General features: G+C 39.3%; 1 protein-coding gene across 1 annotated transcript in view; it reads right to left on the bottom strand.

The window, feature by feature from the left end:
• Positions 1-21380, bottom strand: part of CEP128 (centrosomal protein 128) — a 452428-nt gene that overhangs the window by 260238 nt on the left and 170810 nt on the right. Inside the window, exon 16 of the mRNA XM_061156507.1 lies at positions 814-990. Coding sequence (XP_061012490.1) covers positions 814-990 — 177 coding nt within the window. The remainder of the gene's footprint in view (positions 1-813; positions 991-21380) is intronic.

The raw sequence follows: 21380 nt of genomic DNA, 5'->3' as shown, positions 1-21380 counted from the left end.
GCTAAACTATAATGTACTGTGGTCATACCACACCAAAGCACTGCAATGCTCTTTGTATATAACTTAGCAGTACTAGGACCTAGAGTGTAAGGAGGTACTTACTTCAAGGAATTAAGAACATCCATGATTACTTCTGTTTTTATTTATTATTTCACTAGGACTACAAATTTAGTGGCAATAATTCATTTTAAAGACAGGAAAACTAAATAAAATGCAATTTGTTTAAACAGGGAAGCAAATAGCATGGTAGATACTTCTTTAAGCTCCAGAGTTAGACACCCAATATTTGAAGTCTTAATTCTAGCTTCAGACTAGACACATGGCCAGGGGCAAGTTACTTATCCCCTTTAAGTCCTGCTTTTTCTTGCCTAAAATGGATTTAATGTGAGTGTCTAAAGGACAGGGTGGTTTCAGAATAGAGAGAGAATGTATATACTGTAATTAAAACAGTATGTGTAATATAGCTAGCACTCAATAGGTGTGAGCCAGTAATATACTAACAACAATAAAAATGGCCTATGATAATAAAAAATTCAAACTCCAGGCTTCTTGACTTGAAAGATTTCTCTAGTAAGACATTTTCTTTTACAGAGTGAGATACAAGCAATTCTGTGGAGTAACAGCATGGAGTAACTTTCTTTCACCATGACTGTGCAATAGATAAAATAGCTCATTCTAAACAGTGTAAGATGTTATTTTGTTCCATAAAACTCTCTGGAATAAAAATGTGATGACCAGGTAACTATGCATTAAATCGTATTATAATTATATATTAGGAAACTAACTGAAAGGCACATAGCAACTAGTAATTACTTTCAATTTGTCCATTGAGTCCCTGGAGAACGTTTTACAAGCTGCATCAATTTCCTTTCCTATCACCCCAAGGATGGATTCCTGTTCTGTCTCCAGACAAAGAAGTTGATCCTTGAGCTGCAATCTGGCCTCTTCCATCCTCCTACGGTGTTCTTCTTCGTTGGTTATATGTTTTTCCTAGAGGCATTGGTAAGAAATAAAATCAGAGGTTAATTATTAAGTGAAGACAAGAAACACATGTCATATCTGTACAACAAACCCAAAGAAGCACATTAAAAAACAGATCTGAATTTGCCCCTTGATGTTACCAAAATAACTTATTATTCTTTCTCATTAACTGATGTCAAGTAACAGAGAATTCAGAAGTACGATAATGAGTGAAATAGTGAGCAGATACGTGATAAAAAATACTACAGTAATTCTGCTACTAAAAGAAAAAAAAAGTTTTAAAAAATTCTTCACCGATTTAATAACACAGTGCCATTAATGGATCAGAGTAAAAGCCAATGTCACAAACTGATTTTGAGTTTTCAGTAAACATTAGTAAAACACTAGAAAAGGCAAAATGTCAAGTAAGTAGGTTTCTTTATTTCAGGGGAAAAAAAAGTGTTACTGCTACCTTTATCTCATCAAAACACCATTTCAAAAGGTCTAAGTTGAGGGGGAGGAGCCAAGATGGCAGAGGAGTAGGACGGGGAGACCACTTTCTCTCCTACAAATTTATCAAAAGAATAACTGAACGCAGAGCAAACTTCACAAAACAACTTCTGATCGCTAGCTGAGATCATCAGGCGCCCAGAAAAGCAGCCCATTGTCTTCGAAAGGAGGCAGGACAAAATATAAAAGATAAAAAGTGACCAAAAAGAAAAAAAAAAAAAAAAAAAAGATAAAAAGTGAGACAAAAGAGCTAAGGACGGAGATCCGTCCCGGGAAGGGAGTCTTAATAGAGGACGTTTCCAGACACCGGGAAACCCTCGCATTGGCGGGCCTGGGGGAAGTGTTTGAATCTCGGAGGGCAACCTGACTGGGAGGGAAACAATAAATAAAACCCACAGATTATGAGCCTAAAAGCAGCTCCCAGCAGAAAAGTACCCCAGACACCCGCATCCGCCACCAGCAAGTGGGGGCAGAATGGAGAGGAGCGGGCGGCATTGCTTGGGGTAGGGTCCGGGCCTGAGTGCCCTGAGGACAATCGGAGGGAGCTTTTGTGAGTTGCCAACTTGAACTGTGGAAGAGCAAAAGAGAGAGAGAAAATTAACCGGCCCGAACACACTGCTGGCCGTTCGCAGAACAAAGGGACCTAGCAAGTCCAGAGAAGAGCTCGCAGGCTGCGGACCGGCCCAGCCCCGCCGGAGGCAGGAGGCAGGGGGGAAGGGAAGGGGGCAGGCTCGGCCCCAAGGACCGCATCCCCTGCCGCACTGCAAACAGGCCTCCAGTTTCTAAGCAAAGGTCTCCTGGGATTCTGGATGGTCGACATCCGCCGGGAGGGTCGTGGCGAGACACAGGGCGCACGCACCCGACCGGCACGGGCGGGGACTGGGGCTGGGGACGCGGAGGGCAGAAGGCGCGCGCACCCGACTGGCACCGGCAGAGACTGAGACGAGGACAGCGGAAGGGAGTGGGCGCGCCGCACCCAGGGAGAGTGCGCCCGTCAAGCCCCTGGCTGCCTGGACCGCTCGGACAGGGAAGGCAGAGGGAGCAGGCACAGCTTTTTGTTCTGCGCTTTTGTGGAACACCCGAGGGCTGGAACCGCGTGCAGCGTGGGGCGCGCTCCATATAGAGCAGCCAGGAGCCTGAGCAGCGCAGACGGAGAAAGCAGTGCCAGCCTCTCGCCGCAGTGCCAACCCCTCCCCGCAGAGCGACGGAACTAGCTACCTGAATAAAAGTCCACCTCTGCCCGCCTGTGTCAGGGCGGAAATGAGGCTCTGAAGAGACCGGCAAACAGAAGCCAAATAAACAAAGAGAACCGCTTCAGAAGGGACTGGTGCAACAGATTAAAATCCCTGTAGAAAACACCGACTACACCGGAAGGGGCCTGTAGATATCGAGAAGTGTAAGCTGGAACGAGGAGCCATCTGAAACTGAGCCGAACCCACACTGACCGCAACAGCTCCAGAGAAATTCCTAGATATATCTTTACTTTTTTTTTTTTTTAAGTAAGAAAACAAAAATTTTTTTTTTCTTTTTTATTCTTTCTCTTTTACTTTCCTTTACAATTCCCTATTACTCCCCCATTACCCTTAACTTTCATTTTCATAGATTTCTTTGATTTTTTTTAATTAGGGAAAACTTTTTTTTTCTTCTTTTTCCTTTTTCTCTTCTATTTTCTGTTTTTCTTTTTCTCTTATTTCTTTTAAAGTCCTCTAGTACTCCTCTACTACTCCTTAATTTTCATTTTCAATACACTATAACCTTAAAAAAAAAAAAAAGAAGAGAAGCCCTATTTTTAAACCGAACTTCATATATATTTCTAAAATTTTTTGTGTGTGTTTTGGTTTTTATTTTTAATATAGTATTTTTTAAGAGTCTAACCTCTACTCTAGATTTTTAATTTTTGTTCTTCAGTATATGATATAAATTGTGAACATTTAAGAATCCAATATTCAGTTCCCATTTTTATTCAGGAGTGTGTTGATTACTCTCTCCCAATCTTGACTCTCCGTTTTCTACCTCAGAAGACCTCTATTTCCTCCTTTCCCCTTCTCTTCCCAATCCAATTCTGTGAATCTTTGTGGGTGTCTGGGCTACGGAGAACACTCTGGGAACAGACAACTGCGTAGATCTGTCTCTCCCCTCTTGAGTCCCCCTTTTTCTCCTCCTGCTCACCTCTATCTCCCTCCTCCCTCTCCTCTTCTTCATGTAACTCTGTGAACCTCTCTGGGTGTCCCTAATGGGGGAGAATGTTTTCGCCATTAACCTAGAAGTTTTATTATCAGTGATGTATAGTTGGAGAAGTCCTGAGACTACAGGAAGAATAAAACTGAAATCCAGAGGCAGGGGACTTAAGCCCAAAACCTGAGAACACCAGAAAACTCCTGACTACATGGAACTTTAAGTAATAAGTGACCGTCCAAAAGCCTCCATACCTACACTGAAACCAACCACCACCCAAGAGCCAATAAGTTTTAGAGCAAGACATACCACTCAAATTCTCCAACAACGCAGGAACATAGCCCTGAACGTCAACATACAGGCTGGCCAAGGTCACACCTAACACATAGACCCATCTCAAAACTCATTACTGGGCACTCCATTGCTCTCCAAAGAGAAGAAATCAAGTTCCATGCACCAGAACACCGACGCAAGCTTCCCTAACCAGGAAACCTTGACAAGCCAATCGTCTAACCCCACCCACTGGGTAAAACCTCCACAATAAAAAGGAACCACAGACCTCCAGAATACAGAAAGCCCACTCCAGATACAGCAATCTAAACAAGATGAAAAGGCAAAGAAATACCCAACAGGTAAAGGAACATGAAAAATGCCCACCAAGTCAAACAAAAGAGGAGGAGATAGGGAGTCTACCTGAAAAAGAATTTAGAATAATGATAATAAAAATGATCCAAAATCTTGAAAACAAAATGGAGTTACAGATAAATAGCCTGGAGACAAAGATTGAAAAGATGCAAGAAATGTTTAATAAAGACCTAGAAGAAATAAAAAAGAGACAATTAAAAATGAATAATGCAATGAATGAGATCAAAAACACTCTGGAGGGAACCAAGAGTAGAATAACGGAGACAGAAGATAGGATAAGTGAGGTAGAAGATAAAATGGTAGAAATAAATGAAGCAGAGAGGAAAAAAGAAAAAAGGATCAAAAGAAATGAGGACAACCTCAGGGACCTCTTGGACAATGTGAAACGCACCAACATTCAAATCACAGGAGTCCCAGAAGAAGAAGACAAACAGAAAGGCCATGAGAAAATACTCGAGGAGATAATAGCTGAAAACTTCCCTAAAATGGGAAAGGAAATAGTCACCCAAGTCCAAGAAACCCAGAGAGTCCCAAACAGGATAAACCCAAGGAAAAACACCCCAAGACACATATTAATCAAATTAACAAAGATCAAACACAAAGAACAAATATTAAAAGCAGCAAGGGAGAAACAACAAATAACACACAAAGGGATTCCCACAAGGATAACAGCCGATCTATCAATAGAAACCCTCCAGGCCAGAAGGGAATGGCAAGACATACTGAAAGTAATGAAAGAGAATAACCTACAACCTAGATTACTGTACCCAGCAAGGATCTCATTCAGATATGAAGGAGAATTCAAAAGCTTTACAGACAAGCAAAAGCTGAGAGAATTCAGCACCACCAAACCAGCTCTTCAACAAATGCTAAAGGATCTTCTCTAGACAGGAGAAAGGTTGTATAAACGTGAACCCAAAACAACAAAGTAAATGGCAACGGGACCACACCTATCAATAATTACCTTAAATGTAAATGGGTTGAATACCCCAAGCAAAAGACAAAGATTGGCTGAATGGATACAAAAAAAAGACCCCTATATATGCTGTCTACAAGAGACCCACCTCAAAACAAGAGACACATACAGACTAAAAGTGAAGGGCTGGAAAAAAATATTTCACGCAAACGGAGACCAAAAGAAAGCAGGAGTCGCAATACTCATATCAGATAAAATAGACTTTCAAATAAAGGATGTGAAAAGAGACAAAGAAGGACACTACATAATGATCAAAGGATCAATCCAAGAAGAAGATATAACAATTATAAATATATATGCACCCAACATAGGAGCACAAGATGTACGGCAAACGCTAACGAGTATGAAAGAGGACATTAATAGTAACACAATAATAGTGGGAGACTTTAATACCCCACTCATAACTATGGATAGATCAACTAAACAGAAAATTAACAAGGAAACACAAACCTTAAATGACACAATGGGCCAGCTAGACCTAATTGATGTCTATAGGACATTTCACCCCAAAACAATCAACTTCACCTTTTTCTCAAGTGCACATGGAACCTTCTCCAGAATAGATCACATCCTGGGCCATAAATCTGGTCTTGGAAAATTCAAAAAAATTGAAATCATTCCAGTCATCTTTTCTGACCACAGTGCACTAAGATTAGATCTCAATTAAAGGAAAAAAAATGTTAAAAATTCAAACATACGGAGGCTAAATAACACACTTCTGAATAACCAACAAATCATAGAAGAAATCAAAAAAGAAATCAAAATATGTATAGAAATGAATGAAAATGAAAACACAACAACCCAAAACCTATGGGACACTGTAAAAGCAGTGCTAAGGGGAAGGTTCATAGCATTGCAGGCTGACCTCAAGAAACAAGAAAAAAACGAAATAAATAACCTAACTCTACACCAAAAGCAATTAGAGAAGGAAGAAATGAAGAACCCCAGGGTTAGCAGAAGGAAAGAAATCTTAAAAATCAGGGCAGAAATAAATGCAAAAGAAACTAAAGAGACCATAGCAAAAATCAACAAAGCTAAAAGCTGGTTTTTTGAAAAAATAAACAAAATTGACAAACCATTAGCAAGACTCATTAAGAAACAAAGAGAGAAGAACCAAATTAACAAAATTAGAAATGAAAATGGAGAGATCACAACAGACAACACTGAAATACAAAGGATCATAAGAGACTACTATCAGCAGCTCTATGCCAATGAAATGGACAACTTGGATGAAATGGACAAATTCTTAGAAAAGTATAACTTTCCAAAACTGAACCAGGAAGAAATAGAAGATCTTAACAGACCCATCACAAGCAAGGAAGTCGAAACTGTAATCAAAAATCTTCCAGCAAACAAAAGCCCAGGACCAGATGGCTTCACACTGAATTCTACCAAAAGTTTAGAGAAGAGCTAACACCTATCTTACTCAAACTCTTCCAGAAAATTGCAGAGGAAGGTAAACTTCCAAACTCATTCTATGAGGCCACCATCACCCTAATACCAAAACCAGACAAAGATGCCACAAAAAAAAGAAAACTACAGGCCAATATCACTGATGAACATAGATGCAAAAATCCTTAACAAAATTCCAGCAAACAGAATCCAACAACATATTAAAAAAATCATACACCATGACCAAGTGGGCTTTATCCCAGGAATGCAAGGATTCTTTAACATCCACAAATCAATCAATGTAATACACCACATTAATAAATTGAAAGATAAAAACCATATGATTATCTCAATAGATGCAGAGAAAGCCTTTGACAAAATTCAACACTCATTTATGATTAAAACTCTCCAAAAAGCAGGAATAGAAGGAACATACCTCAACATAATAAAAGCTATATATGACAAACCCACAGCAAGCATCACCCTCAATGGTGAAAAATTGAAAGCATTTCCCCTGAAATCAGGAACAAGACAAGGGTGCCCACTCTCACCACTACTATGCAACATAGTTTTGGAAGTTTTGGCCACAGCAATCAGAGCAGAAAAAGAAATAAAAGGAATCCAGATAGGAAAAGAAGTGAAACTCTCGCTGTTTGCAGATGACATGATCCTCTACATAGAAAACCCTAAAGACTCTTCCAGAAAATTACTAGAGCTAATCAATGAATATAGTAAAGTTGCAGGATATAAAATTAACACATAGAAATCCCTTGCATTCCTATATACTAACAATGAAAAAACAGACAGAGAAATTAAGGAAACAATATCATTCACCATTGCAACAAAAAGAATAAAATACTTAGGAGTATATCTACCTAAAGAAACAAAAGACCTATACATAGAAAACTATAAAACACTGATGAAAGAAATCAAAGAGGACACAAACAGATGGAGAAACATACTGTGCTCATGTATTGGAAGAATCAATATTGTCAAAATGGCTATTCTACCCAAAGCAATCTATAGATTCAATGCAATGCCTATCAAGCTGCCAATGGTATTTTTCACAGAACTAGAACAAATAATTTCACAATTTGTATGGAAATACAAAAAACCTCAAATAGCCAAAGCAATCTTGAGAAAGAAGAATGGAACTGGAGAAATCAACCTGCCTGACTTCAGACTCTACTACAAAGCCACAGTCATCAAGACAGTATGGTACTGGCACAAAGACAGAAATATAGATCAATGGAACAGAATAGAAAGCCCAGAGATAAATCCACGAACCTATGGACACCTTATCTTTGACAAAGGAGGCAAGGATATTCAATGGAAAAAAGACAACCTCTTTAACAAGTGGTGCTGGGAAAACTGGTCAACCACTTGTAAAAGAATGAAACTAGAACACTTTCTAACACCATAACAAAAATAAACTCAAAATGGATTAAAGATCTAAATGTAAGACCAGAAACTATAAAACTCCTAGAGGAGAACATAGGCAAAACACTCTCCGACATGAATCACAGCAAGATCCTCTATGACCCACCTCCCAGAATATTGGAAATAAAAGCAAAACTAAACAAATGGGACCTAATGAAACTTAAAAGCTTTTGCACTACAAAGGAAACTATAAGTTAGGTGAAAAGACAGCCCTCAGAATGGGAGAAAATAATAGCAAATGAAGAAACAGACAAAGGATTAATCTCAAAAATATACAAGCAATTCCTGCAGCTCAATTCCAGAAAAATAAATGACCCAATCAAAAAATGGGCCAAAGAACTAAACAGACATTTCTACAAAGAAGACATACAGATGGCTAACAAACACATGAAAAGATGCTCAACATCACTCATTATTAGAGAAATGCAAATCAAAACCACAGTGAGGTACCATTACACGCCAGTCAGGATGGCTGCTATCCAAAAGTCTACAAGCAATAAATGCTGGAGAGGGTATGGAGAAAAGGGAACCCTCTTACACTGTTGGTGGGAATGCAAACTAGTACAGCCACTATGGAAAACAGTGTGGAGATTTCTTAAAAAACTGGAAATAGAACTGCCATATGACCCAGCAATCCCACTTTTGGGCATACACACTGAGGAAACCAGATCTGAAAGAAACATGTGCACCCCAATGTTCATTGCAGCACTGTTTATAATTGCCAGGACATGGAAGCAACCTAGATGCCCATCAGCAGATGAATGGATAAGGAAGCTGTGGTACATATACACCATGGAATATTACTCAGCCATTAAAAAGAATTCATTTGAATCAGTTCTAATGAGATGGATGAAACTGGAGCCCATTATACACAGTGAAGTAAGCCAGAAAGATAAACACCATTACAGCATACTAACACATATATATGGAATTTAGAAAGATGGTAACGAAAACCCTATATGCAAAACAGAAAAAGAGACACAGAAGTACAGAACAGACTTTTGAACTCTGTGGGAGAAGGTGAGGGTGGGATGTTTCGAAAGAACAGCATGTGTATTATCTATGGTGAAACTGATCACCAGCCCAGGTGGGATGCATGAGACAAGTGCTCGGGCCTGGTGCACTGGGAAGACCCAGAGGAATCGGGTGGAGATGGAGGTGGGAGGGAGGATCGGGATGGGGAATACGTGTAACTCTATGGCTGATTCATATCAATGTATGAAAAAACCCACTGAAATGTTGTGAAGTAATTAGCCTCCAACTAATATAAAAAAAAAAAAAGGTCTAAGTTTCCAAACTCAGTGATACTACATAAAGGCTTTAAGTCATGAAAATTTAATAGAGGTAAGAAAGAGCTACTTTTCAAGTAAGTAAATATACTTCATGAAAAGGAGATTCTCAAGAACCCTATAAGAGATTACAAGGCTTGGGGACGCCCCCTAGTCAAAACAACTCTGTCATTCAGTTCAGTTCAGTTCAGTTGCTCAGTGGTGTCCAACTCTTTGTGACCCCATGAACTGCAGCATGCCAGGCCTCCCTGTCCATCACCAACTCCTGGAGTCTACTCAAACTCATGTCCATCGAGTCGGTGATGCCATCCAGCCATCTCATCCTCTGTTGTCCCCTTCTCCACCTGCCTCCAATCCCTCCCAGCATCAGGGTCTTTTCCAATGAGTCAATTCTTCTCATGAGGTGGCCAAAGTACTGGAGTTTCAGCTTCAGCATTAGTCTCCGTCATTAGGCTTACACAATTTCATAAGAAATTCATTAGAGACATTCAAGTGGTATTCCACAAGGCTTAGAGGAAAAGAACAGAATTACTACAATTGTAAGGATAAACAGGGACCAAAAAGTCACAATGGCTGGCTAGTTATGCCTTCAGACATCACACAGTAGCCTAATGATCTTCACCTACCCTAGTAAACACAAAATAAGCAGGAAGATTATATGGTTAACCAATCAACTTGAATTTAAAATAACAAAAGGCTTTTTCAATGAAAATTCACCATGAAAGACAGAATGGTATTTGAGCAAAATAATCACACATGAATTTCCTAGCAGTTCAATTTACTTAAAAAAAAAAAAAAAATGAATGAAATACCCTCCCTACAAAAGAACAGTGATTTCACAACCTGACTTCTGCTCTTCTCTCCCACCTCATCTCCCTCCTTTCCACTCTCTCATACTTGCAGCTTCTCAAGAACACCTATATGTGTCTCTTCTAGCCATATCTCATCTGAACAACTCACTCTGAAATTGTGTTATTTCAAAATGGAGCTAGCGGTCCTGAGAACACGTTTACCTTCATGAGTACATCTTCCTGGCCAGGAGCTCAACTTTGTAGACTTAGGAGCTGGAGTTTCACTGCTTTCTGGTCCTCTGATGCAAGTCATCTTTCAGCAGTAGAGCACATTAAGCTCATAAGAGACTGGTGGACAGACTAGAATATCACTCAGTTTACTACATTAGTTTACAATGAGAACCATAACTGCCATATGGATCAGAATGCTCATGTCAGTGTAAACCAGCATGTTTTCTCCCTGTAGACCAATCTAGCTGGGAAGGCAAATTATAATCAGAATGTTGCTTAATGAACTGGAAATCTGACCAGAGGAGTCTGTTTCATGAAACTACATTTAAATGGCATCACTCTAATGGCAGCCTGGCATGTCCAACTACATGTCAGGGCTTTCAAACCACAGTAACAAGTGTGTTCCATTCTCTTGGGTAGAGTTTGGATGGAGATTGTTCCAGTACATCTCCCTTTCTCCTTTGTCCACACTCAGTTTCTGCTCAAACTCTCCCTCCTGATGGATATGGTATCTTTTCAGATGATACTCTGCTAAGTCTAACTTCATCTAGAAACCTTTCACAAAAATTAACATCGTGGCCTGGCTCTGACAGTAAGGGATGATCTCATAGTTTTTTACTAGAAAGAAACCTTACTGCCAAGTCCCTAGTTGAGGATACTTGCCTGTGTATTGTTATGCACCTACCCACCTATGCTTCTTATCTTTCAAACTTTCTCCTTCAAACCCCAGTCTCCTTTCATTTGTATCTCCCAATGCAGAAGGTTCCCATAGTACATTATGTATACCATAGTTTTTTTAAATGTAGTAAGCTATAATAAAATTATTTGGTCATGCACCTGTCTCCCTTAGTAAACTGTTAATTTCAGGAGACCACAAAACATATTTACAGTCATCTTTAAACTCCTCCACTTTACTAAATAAGTGATTTAAACATTTTTGAAGACAAATTCAACACTGTAAAGGTCATTTCATCAATTACCATGCAGATCTATATACTCAAAGGCCTCTGAGGTGTGCTAGGCTTCCTCTATACAAACAAAGTCCTCCAATCAAACAGGCTACAGTGTTCTCACCGCAGGCCTGTGGTGCGATGTTAGTAAAGAAAATACTCTATCAAGGGTGGCTGTCATACTTACGGAACAACTGTTCATACTTTAAATCCACATGATTCACAATAATGTTCTAACTGATTTTTCTTTTCTCTTTTCCCTCATAGACATCTTTCTTTTTTCCCTTGTCACTTTTCTGTACTCTCTGATACTTGACTCATTAAAAAGAAAACAAAACTATTTCCAGATTTTTATAGTCTTAAGAAATGCTGATCCTGTCAAAAAGAATCTACAAGTTCAATCACTTTAGCAAAGGCTGGAAATTTCTTTACCCACTTCACTATCCTCTGCAAGACAGCATGCCATGTCCAATCTCCCTTTGAAGTAAAACTCACAGAACTACAAACTCACATGAACCTTAGTAATAAGTGGGTTCAACTACCTGCTCTTTCAGGATCCCCTTCTGTGACATTTATGACAGATAGTCATGCAACCCCTACCTACATGAACAACTCGGGTTTCAAGGAAAAGAGTACTTGACAAAAAATGCAAAAATCTTTCCATGAATCTAAGTACTATACTCAAAAATTAAAGCAAATAAGTGAATCCTCCACCCCTACTAAATCTTCTACTGTTCCAAGTAAAGGTCTGTGTTCTTTTATTTAATTAGTTTTCAGATGCTGCACCATACTGGTTCTCCATTCTTTCTGCATGTCCTCCAAGACCCTAAATTTAAGAGTTATAATAAATAAGCTCTTCCATTCTGTACATAAGCAACTGTAATTTAATTTTTTCGCTGGCTCTATAAATCTTTATGGAACGCCCACTATGGCAATATACTCTTCTGAATGCCAGGGATAGAGCAAATGAGATAGATAAGCCGCCTGTTCTCACAGAGCCAACAAATTTCAACACTTCTGTTTTATCCCAGTTCTTCTGCCTTGAGAATATCAATTTGAACACTAACTGTGGCACCCAAAGAATTAGCTGTTTTTCCCTGTTTCATGTTTCAGAAATAACTCTACCAATGCAGTGTGTGTGTATGCTAAGTCATGTCCAACTCTGTGTGACCTTATGGAATGTAGCCTCCCGGCTCTTGTCCATGCGATTCTCCAGGCAAGAATACTAGAGTGGGTTGCCATGCCATCCTCCAGGGGATCTTCCCGACCCAGGAATCAAACCCCATGTCTCTTATGTCTCCTGCATCAGCAGGTGGATTCTTTACCACTAGTGCCAGCTCAGAAGCCCACCAATTGGGCAAGTACAGCTAATTCTTTGGGAAGAAGTTAAAACTGGTTGACATTAACTCAATCAACCATCTCACTGGGGCCACATAGGTTAACAAAGGCAGATGGCAATATTTAGGCACTATGATGGCTATCTTGTGGCCTTCTAGTGAAATTAGAGGGAGAAGTAATTCTACAACAACATGAACCAAAAGCTACCATATTTCCAAAGAACCAGAAATAAAACAAGGTATTTCAGAGACTATTTAAAGATGCGGAAGACATAGATAGTCCAAGTTCAATGTTTCAGTGTGAAAGGACACAAATGCTTGGTTCTTAGGACTATAAGGAGATTCTTCGCAGGGGGTAGGGGAGCGGGGCTAGATGAAGCTTACTATAACAGTCTATATGATCCAAGACGAGGGATATCAATAGACCATGACTGAATCTGAGAAAGAACCACCTTAGAAAATAAAATTGAAAGTGAAAGTCGTGTCCAACTCTTTGCGACCCCATGGACTAGAGAGTCCATGGAATTCTCTAGGCCAGAATACTGGAGTGGGTATTCTTCTCCAGGGGATCTTCCCAACCCAGGGATTGAACCCAGGTCTCCTGCATTGCAGGTGGATTCTTTATCAGCTGAGCCACAAGGGAAATAAACCCACCTTTAGTTTCATGCATAAGGAAAGCAAAGTTCAGACAAAGAAACCTGACGAAAGTCAAAGAGCCAATAACCCATAAACTAAGTCCCCTGACTTCCTTACTACTGTTCTCTATTCAAATGCTATAAAGGTTGAGTTCTTAAAACTGGAGTTTAGAAATCCATGTGAAAATCTCAAAAAAGTTATCAGGAGGTTATATGGGGACTAATGTAGTCATAAAGTAGAAGGAATAACTCAAAAACATTTCTGAATAAGCCTTATCACTACAAATGAAAACATATGAAACAATGGCACAAGAAAAGGGAGGTAAACCACAACAAGAGGGAAAACCACCAAGCAGGCACAATACCCTAAATTTTTATGGGCTATCACTCTCCTCTATGCTGGAGATATACCTTGTATACACATAATCTCCTCTAGATTTTAGTTAAAAAGTATAACTAATACCACACTAAAGGTGTAGTTCCATGGTCAAGACAGCAAAAGTTTCCTGATGCTTCCACTTAAAGACAGGAAAGGCTTACATTGTTGACATTTGCATCAACAGGAAACAAAAATCATAATACTCACAATGTCATCATACACATACACACACACACCCCACACAGACACATTGCTGACTGGCTTAATCATTGAACCTATAATTCAAAGGATAAGAAATGCTCCTCTAATTAGAACATTCACGTTCCCAAAGGCTATAAAGATTACAAAGAGACATGGTCTTAATGAAAATAGAATGACTTCAATAAAAACCAGAGCATATCCAAAATGTTATCTCCTTGATAAAAGCATATGAGATTCCTTCAATGTCTTAACTGTTCCAGAAAAGTCACTGTATTTCCAATATCGTTATTACATAAAATGAAAACAGTTCTTCATACACTTTAAGAGACACATTATAGCAAATAAAACACAGGCACACCACTGAATAAATCATTAGTTTACAAAGCTAATGTTTTTCCTTTACTGAAAAGTAACCTGAATAAGCATACAATGCTTCAGCCCCAGGGCCATCTATAATACATGACTGGGGTGGGGGGCGGAGGCGTGGAGAGGCTAAGTGGTAGAATTTAGAAATCAAAGTTTAAGGCTAAAATTAAAACTAATGAAATGTAATTAAAGATTGCTAGAAGCATGGCTTGTTGAAACTATAGACCTGCACACATTACCTAAAAAGTTTTGAGAAAGAGTATTTCTGTAACTCAAGATAACTATTACGCCTACAGTTTAAATCCAGGACACTAGCATTACAAGGCAAATTATGAAACTATCCTGAACAAAAATTGGATCTGTCTGGAAGCCATTTATCTGACTCTCTAAAGAAGGCTCCCATTACTTCTGCCAACAGCACTGACTCAGCTGCAAGTAAGCTAGGATACAGTATGAAATGCCAACCAGGGCAGAAACTGCAAGTGACTAAAAGAAAGGATCTACTATGGATTCTATAGGAAATTTGCAAAGAGTTTAATCTGGAAAATTACTAACCTGCAGTTCAAGCTGTCTTGCAAAGCAGCCAACAAATAAATAACACATTGATTGCGATCACATGTAACTACTTTTTTCAAACATTTGTTAGAAGATCTTACGTGAGTGTGGATTTCTTAAATTATGGCTATATATTAAACACCTGGATAGGTATCACAAAAATAAAAAGAGAATAAAGCAACAATAGTTCAGATCAGTTTGAAAACGTCCACAAATTCAACCTATGTGAGCCCAATAATACTCAGTGACAGGGGATGAGGGAAGTCATAAACTAAGTTTTTTACTTGCTATTAAAGTCCAATAACATGCACCTACTTCATCACCCACATGAATATTAGGATGACAAAAGGTGACCCAAGTTCTTAGGAACACTAAGTGCTCTGTCCACATGTTCCTCTGGTACTTTATATAAGCTTCTGCTATAGCACCTACTAACTCTGTGTGTCGTCTATATCTGTCTCCTCATCAAACTGTGAGTTCCTCTAGGGCAAAGATCTGATTCCTCTTCATTTCAGTATCCCAGCATCACTCATACGTTGACGATGCTGTATGAAAGTTCCCAAAAAAATAAGAATAGAACTACCATATGATCCAGCTATCCCACTTCTGGGCATTTATCGCAAGAAAGCAAAAACACTAATCAGAAAAAAATATATGTTCCCCTAAAGTTGCCCGTAGCATTATTTACAACAGCCATGATATAGAAACAGCTTACATGCCCATACGGCTTCCCAGGTGGCACTAGTGGGAAAGAACCCACCTGCCAATGCAGGAGACACAGAGATGCAGGTTCGATCCCCGGGTTGGGACAAACCCCTGGAGAAGGGAACGGCAACCCACTCCAGGATTCTTGCCTGGAGAATCCCCTGGACAGAAGGGCCTTGCGGGCTACAGTCCATGGGGTCACAAACAGTGAGACACAACTGAGCAACTAATACTTCTCACTTTCATGCTGCAATGTATACAGAAGTAGAATGTTGTACACATGAAATTTATGTATGTTATAAACCAATGTTACCTCAATGAAAAGTAAAGTTTTTTTAAAAAGAAAAGAATGTCTTACATAGCAGTCATTCGATAAATATTTCTGAAATATAAATATCCTTTTATGTTCCAGTCATTCCACTAATGTTTCTTTTTTTTAAGTGCATTTTCTATATGCCAAGCATAGCAGTTCCCAACTATACAATGAAAAAAAGAAGAAAAAACTAGAATCTCTAAACTTAAATAACTTCTTGTGTTTCAGTAAGCTTGTTTTTGGAATACATTAACTAGTAAAAATCACTGATGGCAAGCACCTTAACACTAGCAGGTTATTACAACGATCAAGGGAAGCTGATGTCACAAAAGTAAAGGGCCCGTCAGTGGTAAGAAGTGAATCAGAATAAATCTTGAGGATAGACCCAGTAAGATCTTCTGATGAGTTAAGTACTCATCAGTACATTAAGTATGAGGTCTACCTGTGAGAGAGTAAGATAGTTCTTTATATGAATTTAGAAAGCAAAGGAACATTTTAATTCCTTCTAGAATATTAAAATCAAAATGCTACCATTTTTTTAGTTAGATAGACACTTCCCTCCTCTCTGTAAGAAGATGCTTTACAATCTTTCTTTCAAAGGAGGGAAGAAATTATGACTAATAGTATGTAAGAGTAAGAGCTATAGTACTCTCCAACTCTTTGTGACCTCATAGACAGTAGCCCACCAAACTCCTCTGTCTATGACATTCTCCAGGCAAGAATACTGGAGTGGGCTGCCATGCCCTCCTCCAGGGGATCTTCCTAACCCAGGGATCGAACCCATGTCTTTTAAGTCTCCTGCATTGGCAAGCAGGTTCCTTACCACTAGCACCACCTGGGATAACTGAAAAAAGTAATGGCATAATTAGAATACCTGATAGATGATTTGATGCATGTTAAAACTTGAGTGTGAAAGACTTTCCAGTCTATAACCTGGTCTTAGGCAGGCTTGGGAAAGTTATCCATAAAACAGAAGTCAAAAAAATGGAAAATTAAACTTAAACTTCTAACCCCATTTAAGGAAATTATTCTTGCCTCAGGGTTTTTAGTAATTTTTTTCTAGGAGAATATTGAACAATACAAAAGGCATTGGTAGCACAATCAAAAAAATGTTAGGATACATTCCTAGAAATTAATATTCACAGTTAAAAATGCCTCTAAAGGGTATTTTACACATTCATTAAGTTTTAGGACCATTTTGTAATTATGACGTATTTCTCTTAAGTCAATGGCTGAAAACACAAATAACATTAGTTATTTAAAATCAGCCACTTTTGACACATTTCTATTTCTGAAACAAAACATGGACAGGAAACAAACTAGAGTTTTAAATTATGCATCTGGAAGGAACACTGTTTAATTTTCAAAAGAAAAAAATGCACCATTCATCTCCAGAGAAATGTTTATAAACTTACAGTGTCTTTAGAAAACCAACAGAATTTGTTTCTCTCCTCTTTTTCTTTTCCTTACAGGACGCTAAAGTATACATTTATTCCTATGAAAGGCTATGGGGAAAAAAAGTGGAAAAACAAATCTCCAAATAATATAACTCATGTATACAATAAGCACCTTCTATATATTGGCTTATCATAAATTTTAAAAATATTGCTTTTTCAACATTAAATGAAAAAAAATGGACTGAGTCAACAAGCGCTTTCAATGGTGATAAAAGAAAGTCCATGTAAACAAACCTGGACGTTCACCGTATGTATCTTTCAGGGTCTACAAGGCAAGCTAGGCCTGCTCAGCATCTGGCAGAGCGCTGACACTTAGGCAGTAGAAACCTTCAGGTGGTCTACTCTGGCTAATTTACACACCCCAAGCAACTACATACCATCATTCAGCCTAACTCCTACACTCTGGATATCAAATCAAACTAGTAATACACGATTTTAGAGGAAAGTGCTCCAAAGACTTCTTTCTTCTCAAGCTCCTGTAGTCATCAACCAGTCAGCAAGTTAAAGACCTATATAGTCAGAGCTATGGCTTTTCCAGTGGTCATGTATGGATGTGAGAGTTGGACTATAAAGAAAGTTGAGTGCTGAAGAATTGATGCCTTTGAACTGTGAAGGCAGACTGTGAAGAGAAGACTCTTAAGAATCCCTTGGACTGCAAGGAGATCCAGTCAGTCCATCCTAAAGGAAATCAGTTCTGAATATTCACTGAAAGGACTGATGCGGAAGTTGAAGCTCCATTGTTTTGGCCACTTGATGCAAAGAACTGACTCATTTGAAAAGACCCTGATGCTGAGAAAGATAGAAGGCGGGAGAAGAAGAGGACAACAGAGGATGAGATGGTTGGATGGCATCACCGACTCAATGGACACGAGTTTGAGTAATCTCCAGGAGTTGGTGATGGACAGGGAAGCCTGGTGTGCTGCAGTCCATGGGGTCACAAAGAGTCAGATGCAACTGAGCGACTGAACTGACAGCAAGTTAAAGATTACATGCTTCGAAAAGAGAAAGGGAAAGTGTTAGCCGCTCAGCCGTGTCCGACTCTGTGACAATGGGCTGTAGCCCGCCGGGCCCCTCTGTCTGGGAAATCCCCAGGCAAGACTTACGGAGTGGGGTGCTATTTCCTCTTGCAGGGGCTCGTCCAGACCCAGGGATGGAGCCCACGTCTCATACCTACTGCATCGGCAGGCAGGTTCTTCACATTTAGCCACCAGGGAAGCCCTTCAAAATGACTCGAAATGCCTTAAATCCAAATCCAAATCAGAGGTCATAAAGACACAAACTTGGATGTCACTCCTTAAATTCACTTAAAACCAACCGGTTAGATTGTAAATGGTTGGTGAGAGTTCACTGCCAACGGGAAAGCGGTTGGAAGTGGCTTCTTCTCCACACCTTCGTTTCAGCCTGGGGAAGGGTGAAAGTGTGAGTCGCTCAGTCGTGTGCGACCCTGTGACCCTACGGACTGTAGCCCGCCAGGCTGCTTGGTCCATGGACTTCTCCAGGCAAGAATACTGGAGTGGGTTGCCATTCCCTTCACCAAGGGATGAGGGTCTCCCACATTGCAAGCAGATTCTTTACCATCTGAGCCACCAGGGAAGCCATTTCAGTCTGGGAAGCAGAGACCAAATGTCCTTTCATACATCTCTGTGTCACGCCCCTCCCTCTACCACACCTGGATGAGGTCACTCCATTGATGAATTCTCAACGTGTTTCCTAACATCTGGCTGAGTGATTTATACATGGTAACACTCTGGTGTTTCTGTCAGTTCTCTGAAAAAGTAAGGACTAGTCTGGGCTTAATGACTATCAGGGATTCAGTTAAAAGCACTTTACAAATAACAAATGATAAATTTACAATTTTGCCTTCAATTTGACCATTTTATTATTATTTTCCTTATTTGTTTTTAATTGGGAGAAACCTGACAGGAAATTACTCATAGTATCCTAGTTAGTATTTATTTAAAGTGTCTGGTTTAAAGTTTTCCACCAAATTAATATGTAGAAGTTATAGCTTTATTCTATTCACACAATGTAAAAAACATGAAGCACCAAAGAGCATAGTTTGCCTAAAAATGGTCTAAAGTGTAATCATTAAAATCAGTGCTACAAGTCAACAGCTCACTAACTTCTACTTCTTTTTCGTACTTGTGGGGCGGGGGGACAAACAAATAAACAAAAAACAGAGAATTCTGCTTGCTACTATCAAAGAGTTCTTGGTAAAAAATGTAAAACTGTGATTTTAGCAGAGTCAATATCTTATAGAACAGTTATCTGACAATCATATACATTTTTTCATCTCATGAAAAAGGACAATCCTAAACAGATGGTCAAGTTAGAAACAAAACAAAATTAAACAATGCTGATTCATTTTTTCCAGTCACAGATATCTTTTATGTGGAAATATCAGGTTTTAATTAGACTTTTCTAAAAAAATTATTGATGACTTCTAATCCAAAATTTATGCAGACCAGAAACAAATAAGAAAGGATAGGGTAATCTTTGTTGACTATAATAACAACAAATTTAAATTCAACACTAAAGAAATCAATGAAAAGACAGAAACGTGAGTCATTTTACTGGCAGTAAATAAAGGGGAAAATACAAGAAATCTGTGCTCATATCCTGTTTCCAACACAAGCTGTGCAATGTTGGGCGAGTCACAATACTATGTTCTCAACCTCAGTTTCCAGCTTACGTAAAAATGGCATCATCATTACACTTGCAATTCTGAATTATAATGATCTTTTTTAAAGATCCACATTTTATATAAGAAAATTATTTCTTAAGTGTTTTTAGCCAACACAGCCATAGCTTTAAATATGTTGCTACATGTCACTTCACAAACAATTTAAATAACAGATTTCATGAGAAGGAACAAAAACACATTTCTGCAAGCCCTAATCTATTCAATGTTTACATTCCTGTGAACTCCACTGCCTTAGATTGTCTCACAATTTGTCTCCTAATTGTTTCACTGTAGCCACTCACATCTCCCAAAGAACTAACAGAAAACGAAGATAAAGTGTAACAATGAAGAAAAGCAAGTATTATAAGAGTTAGCTAAGCATCCCAGATAGCCTACATAATCTATGAGCTGATCAGAAATGGTTCTAGAGAGACCCTTTTGATTGGAAATCCCTTCATTAGGATTAGAAGTCCTTCAATTGGGCCCTATTTATCAAGTTCACTGCACTGCCTGGATAGCAGGAATCTCTGGGATATAAGTCATGGGCTTTTTTCCACTGCGGACATATTTTTGTACTGTTTTCTTGTTTTTATTTCCCCCAGACTGGCCAACACATAGACACTCATTGAAGGAAAGGGAAAGGAAGAGTGGAGAAGAGAGGCAGGGGGGAGGAGAGAGAGAGAGGAGAAGAGAATGAACAAACATCTATAGCCATAGGTTACCATATTTTTTATCTACACATAAACACAGAAGCAGGGCTTCCCAGGTGGTGCCAGTGGTAAAGAATCCGTCTGCCAATGCAGGAGCCACAGGAGACACGGGTTCAATTTCTGGGTCGGGAAGATCCCCTGGAGGAGGAAATGGCAACCCACTCTAGTATTCTTGTCTGGGAAATCCAAGAAATCCAAGCATGGACAGAGGGGCCTTGCAGGCTACAGTTCATCAGGTTGAAAAGAGCAGGACATGATTGAGCGACTGAGCACACACGCAAACATATGAGCATGTATGTATACACAGTCATATCTCTTCATCCACAATTTACTTACAAATTACTTACCATGTGAAAAGCTCTCTACTTGGGAATAGAAAAACAACCATGATTGCGTTCCTCTCTTCAAATTGCAAACATAATTACCAACCCAGCCTCCTGTTTGTTCCACAAGATAGAAATGCCAGCTCTTCTCAAGTTAGCGCCTCCTTTGTGGACCGACATCTCAAGTGACTCAACACAGTTCTGGCTCAAAACGTCCAATCAACACAGTGCAGTAAGCCTTATTCCCAGCTCCCTGGCCCTTACCCCTTAACATATTATTAGGTAGGTAACCAATGCTTGCTGACTGGTTTGTTACTTGGCGAAACCATTAACTGGCATCCACTTGGTAACATAACA

Source organism: Dama dama, chromosome 12 (genome assembly GCF_033118175.1).
Source record: "Dama dama isolate Ldn47 chromosome 12, ASM3311817v1, whole genome shotgun sequence".
Taxonomy (NCBI): Eukaryota; Metazoa; Chordata; class Mammalia; order Artiodactyla; family Cervidae; genus Dama; species Dama dama.
The sequence above is the reverse complement of the archived record's forward strand: the minus strand, read 5'-3'. Positions and strand labels throughout refer to the sequence as shown.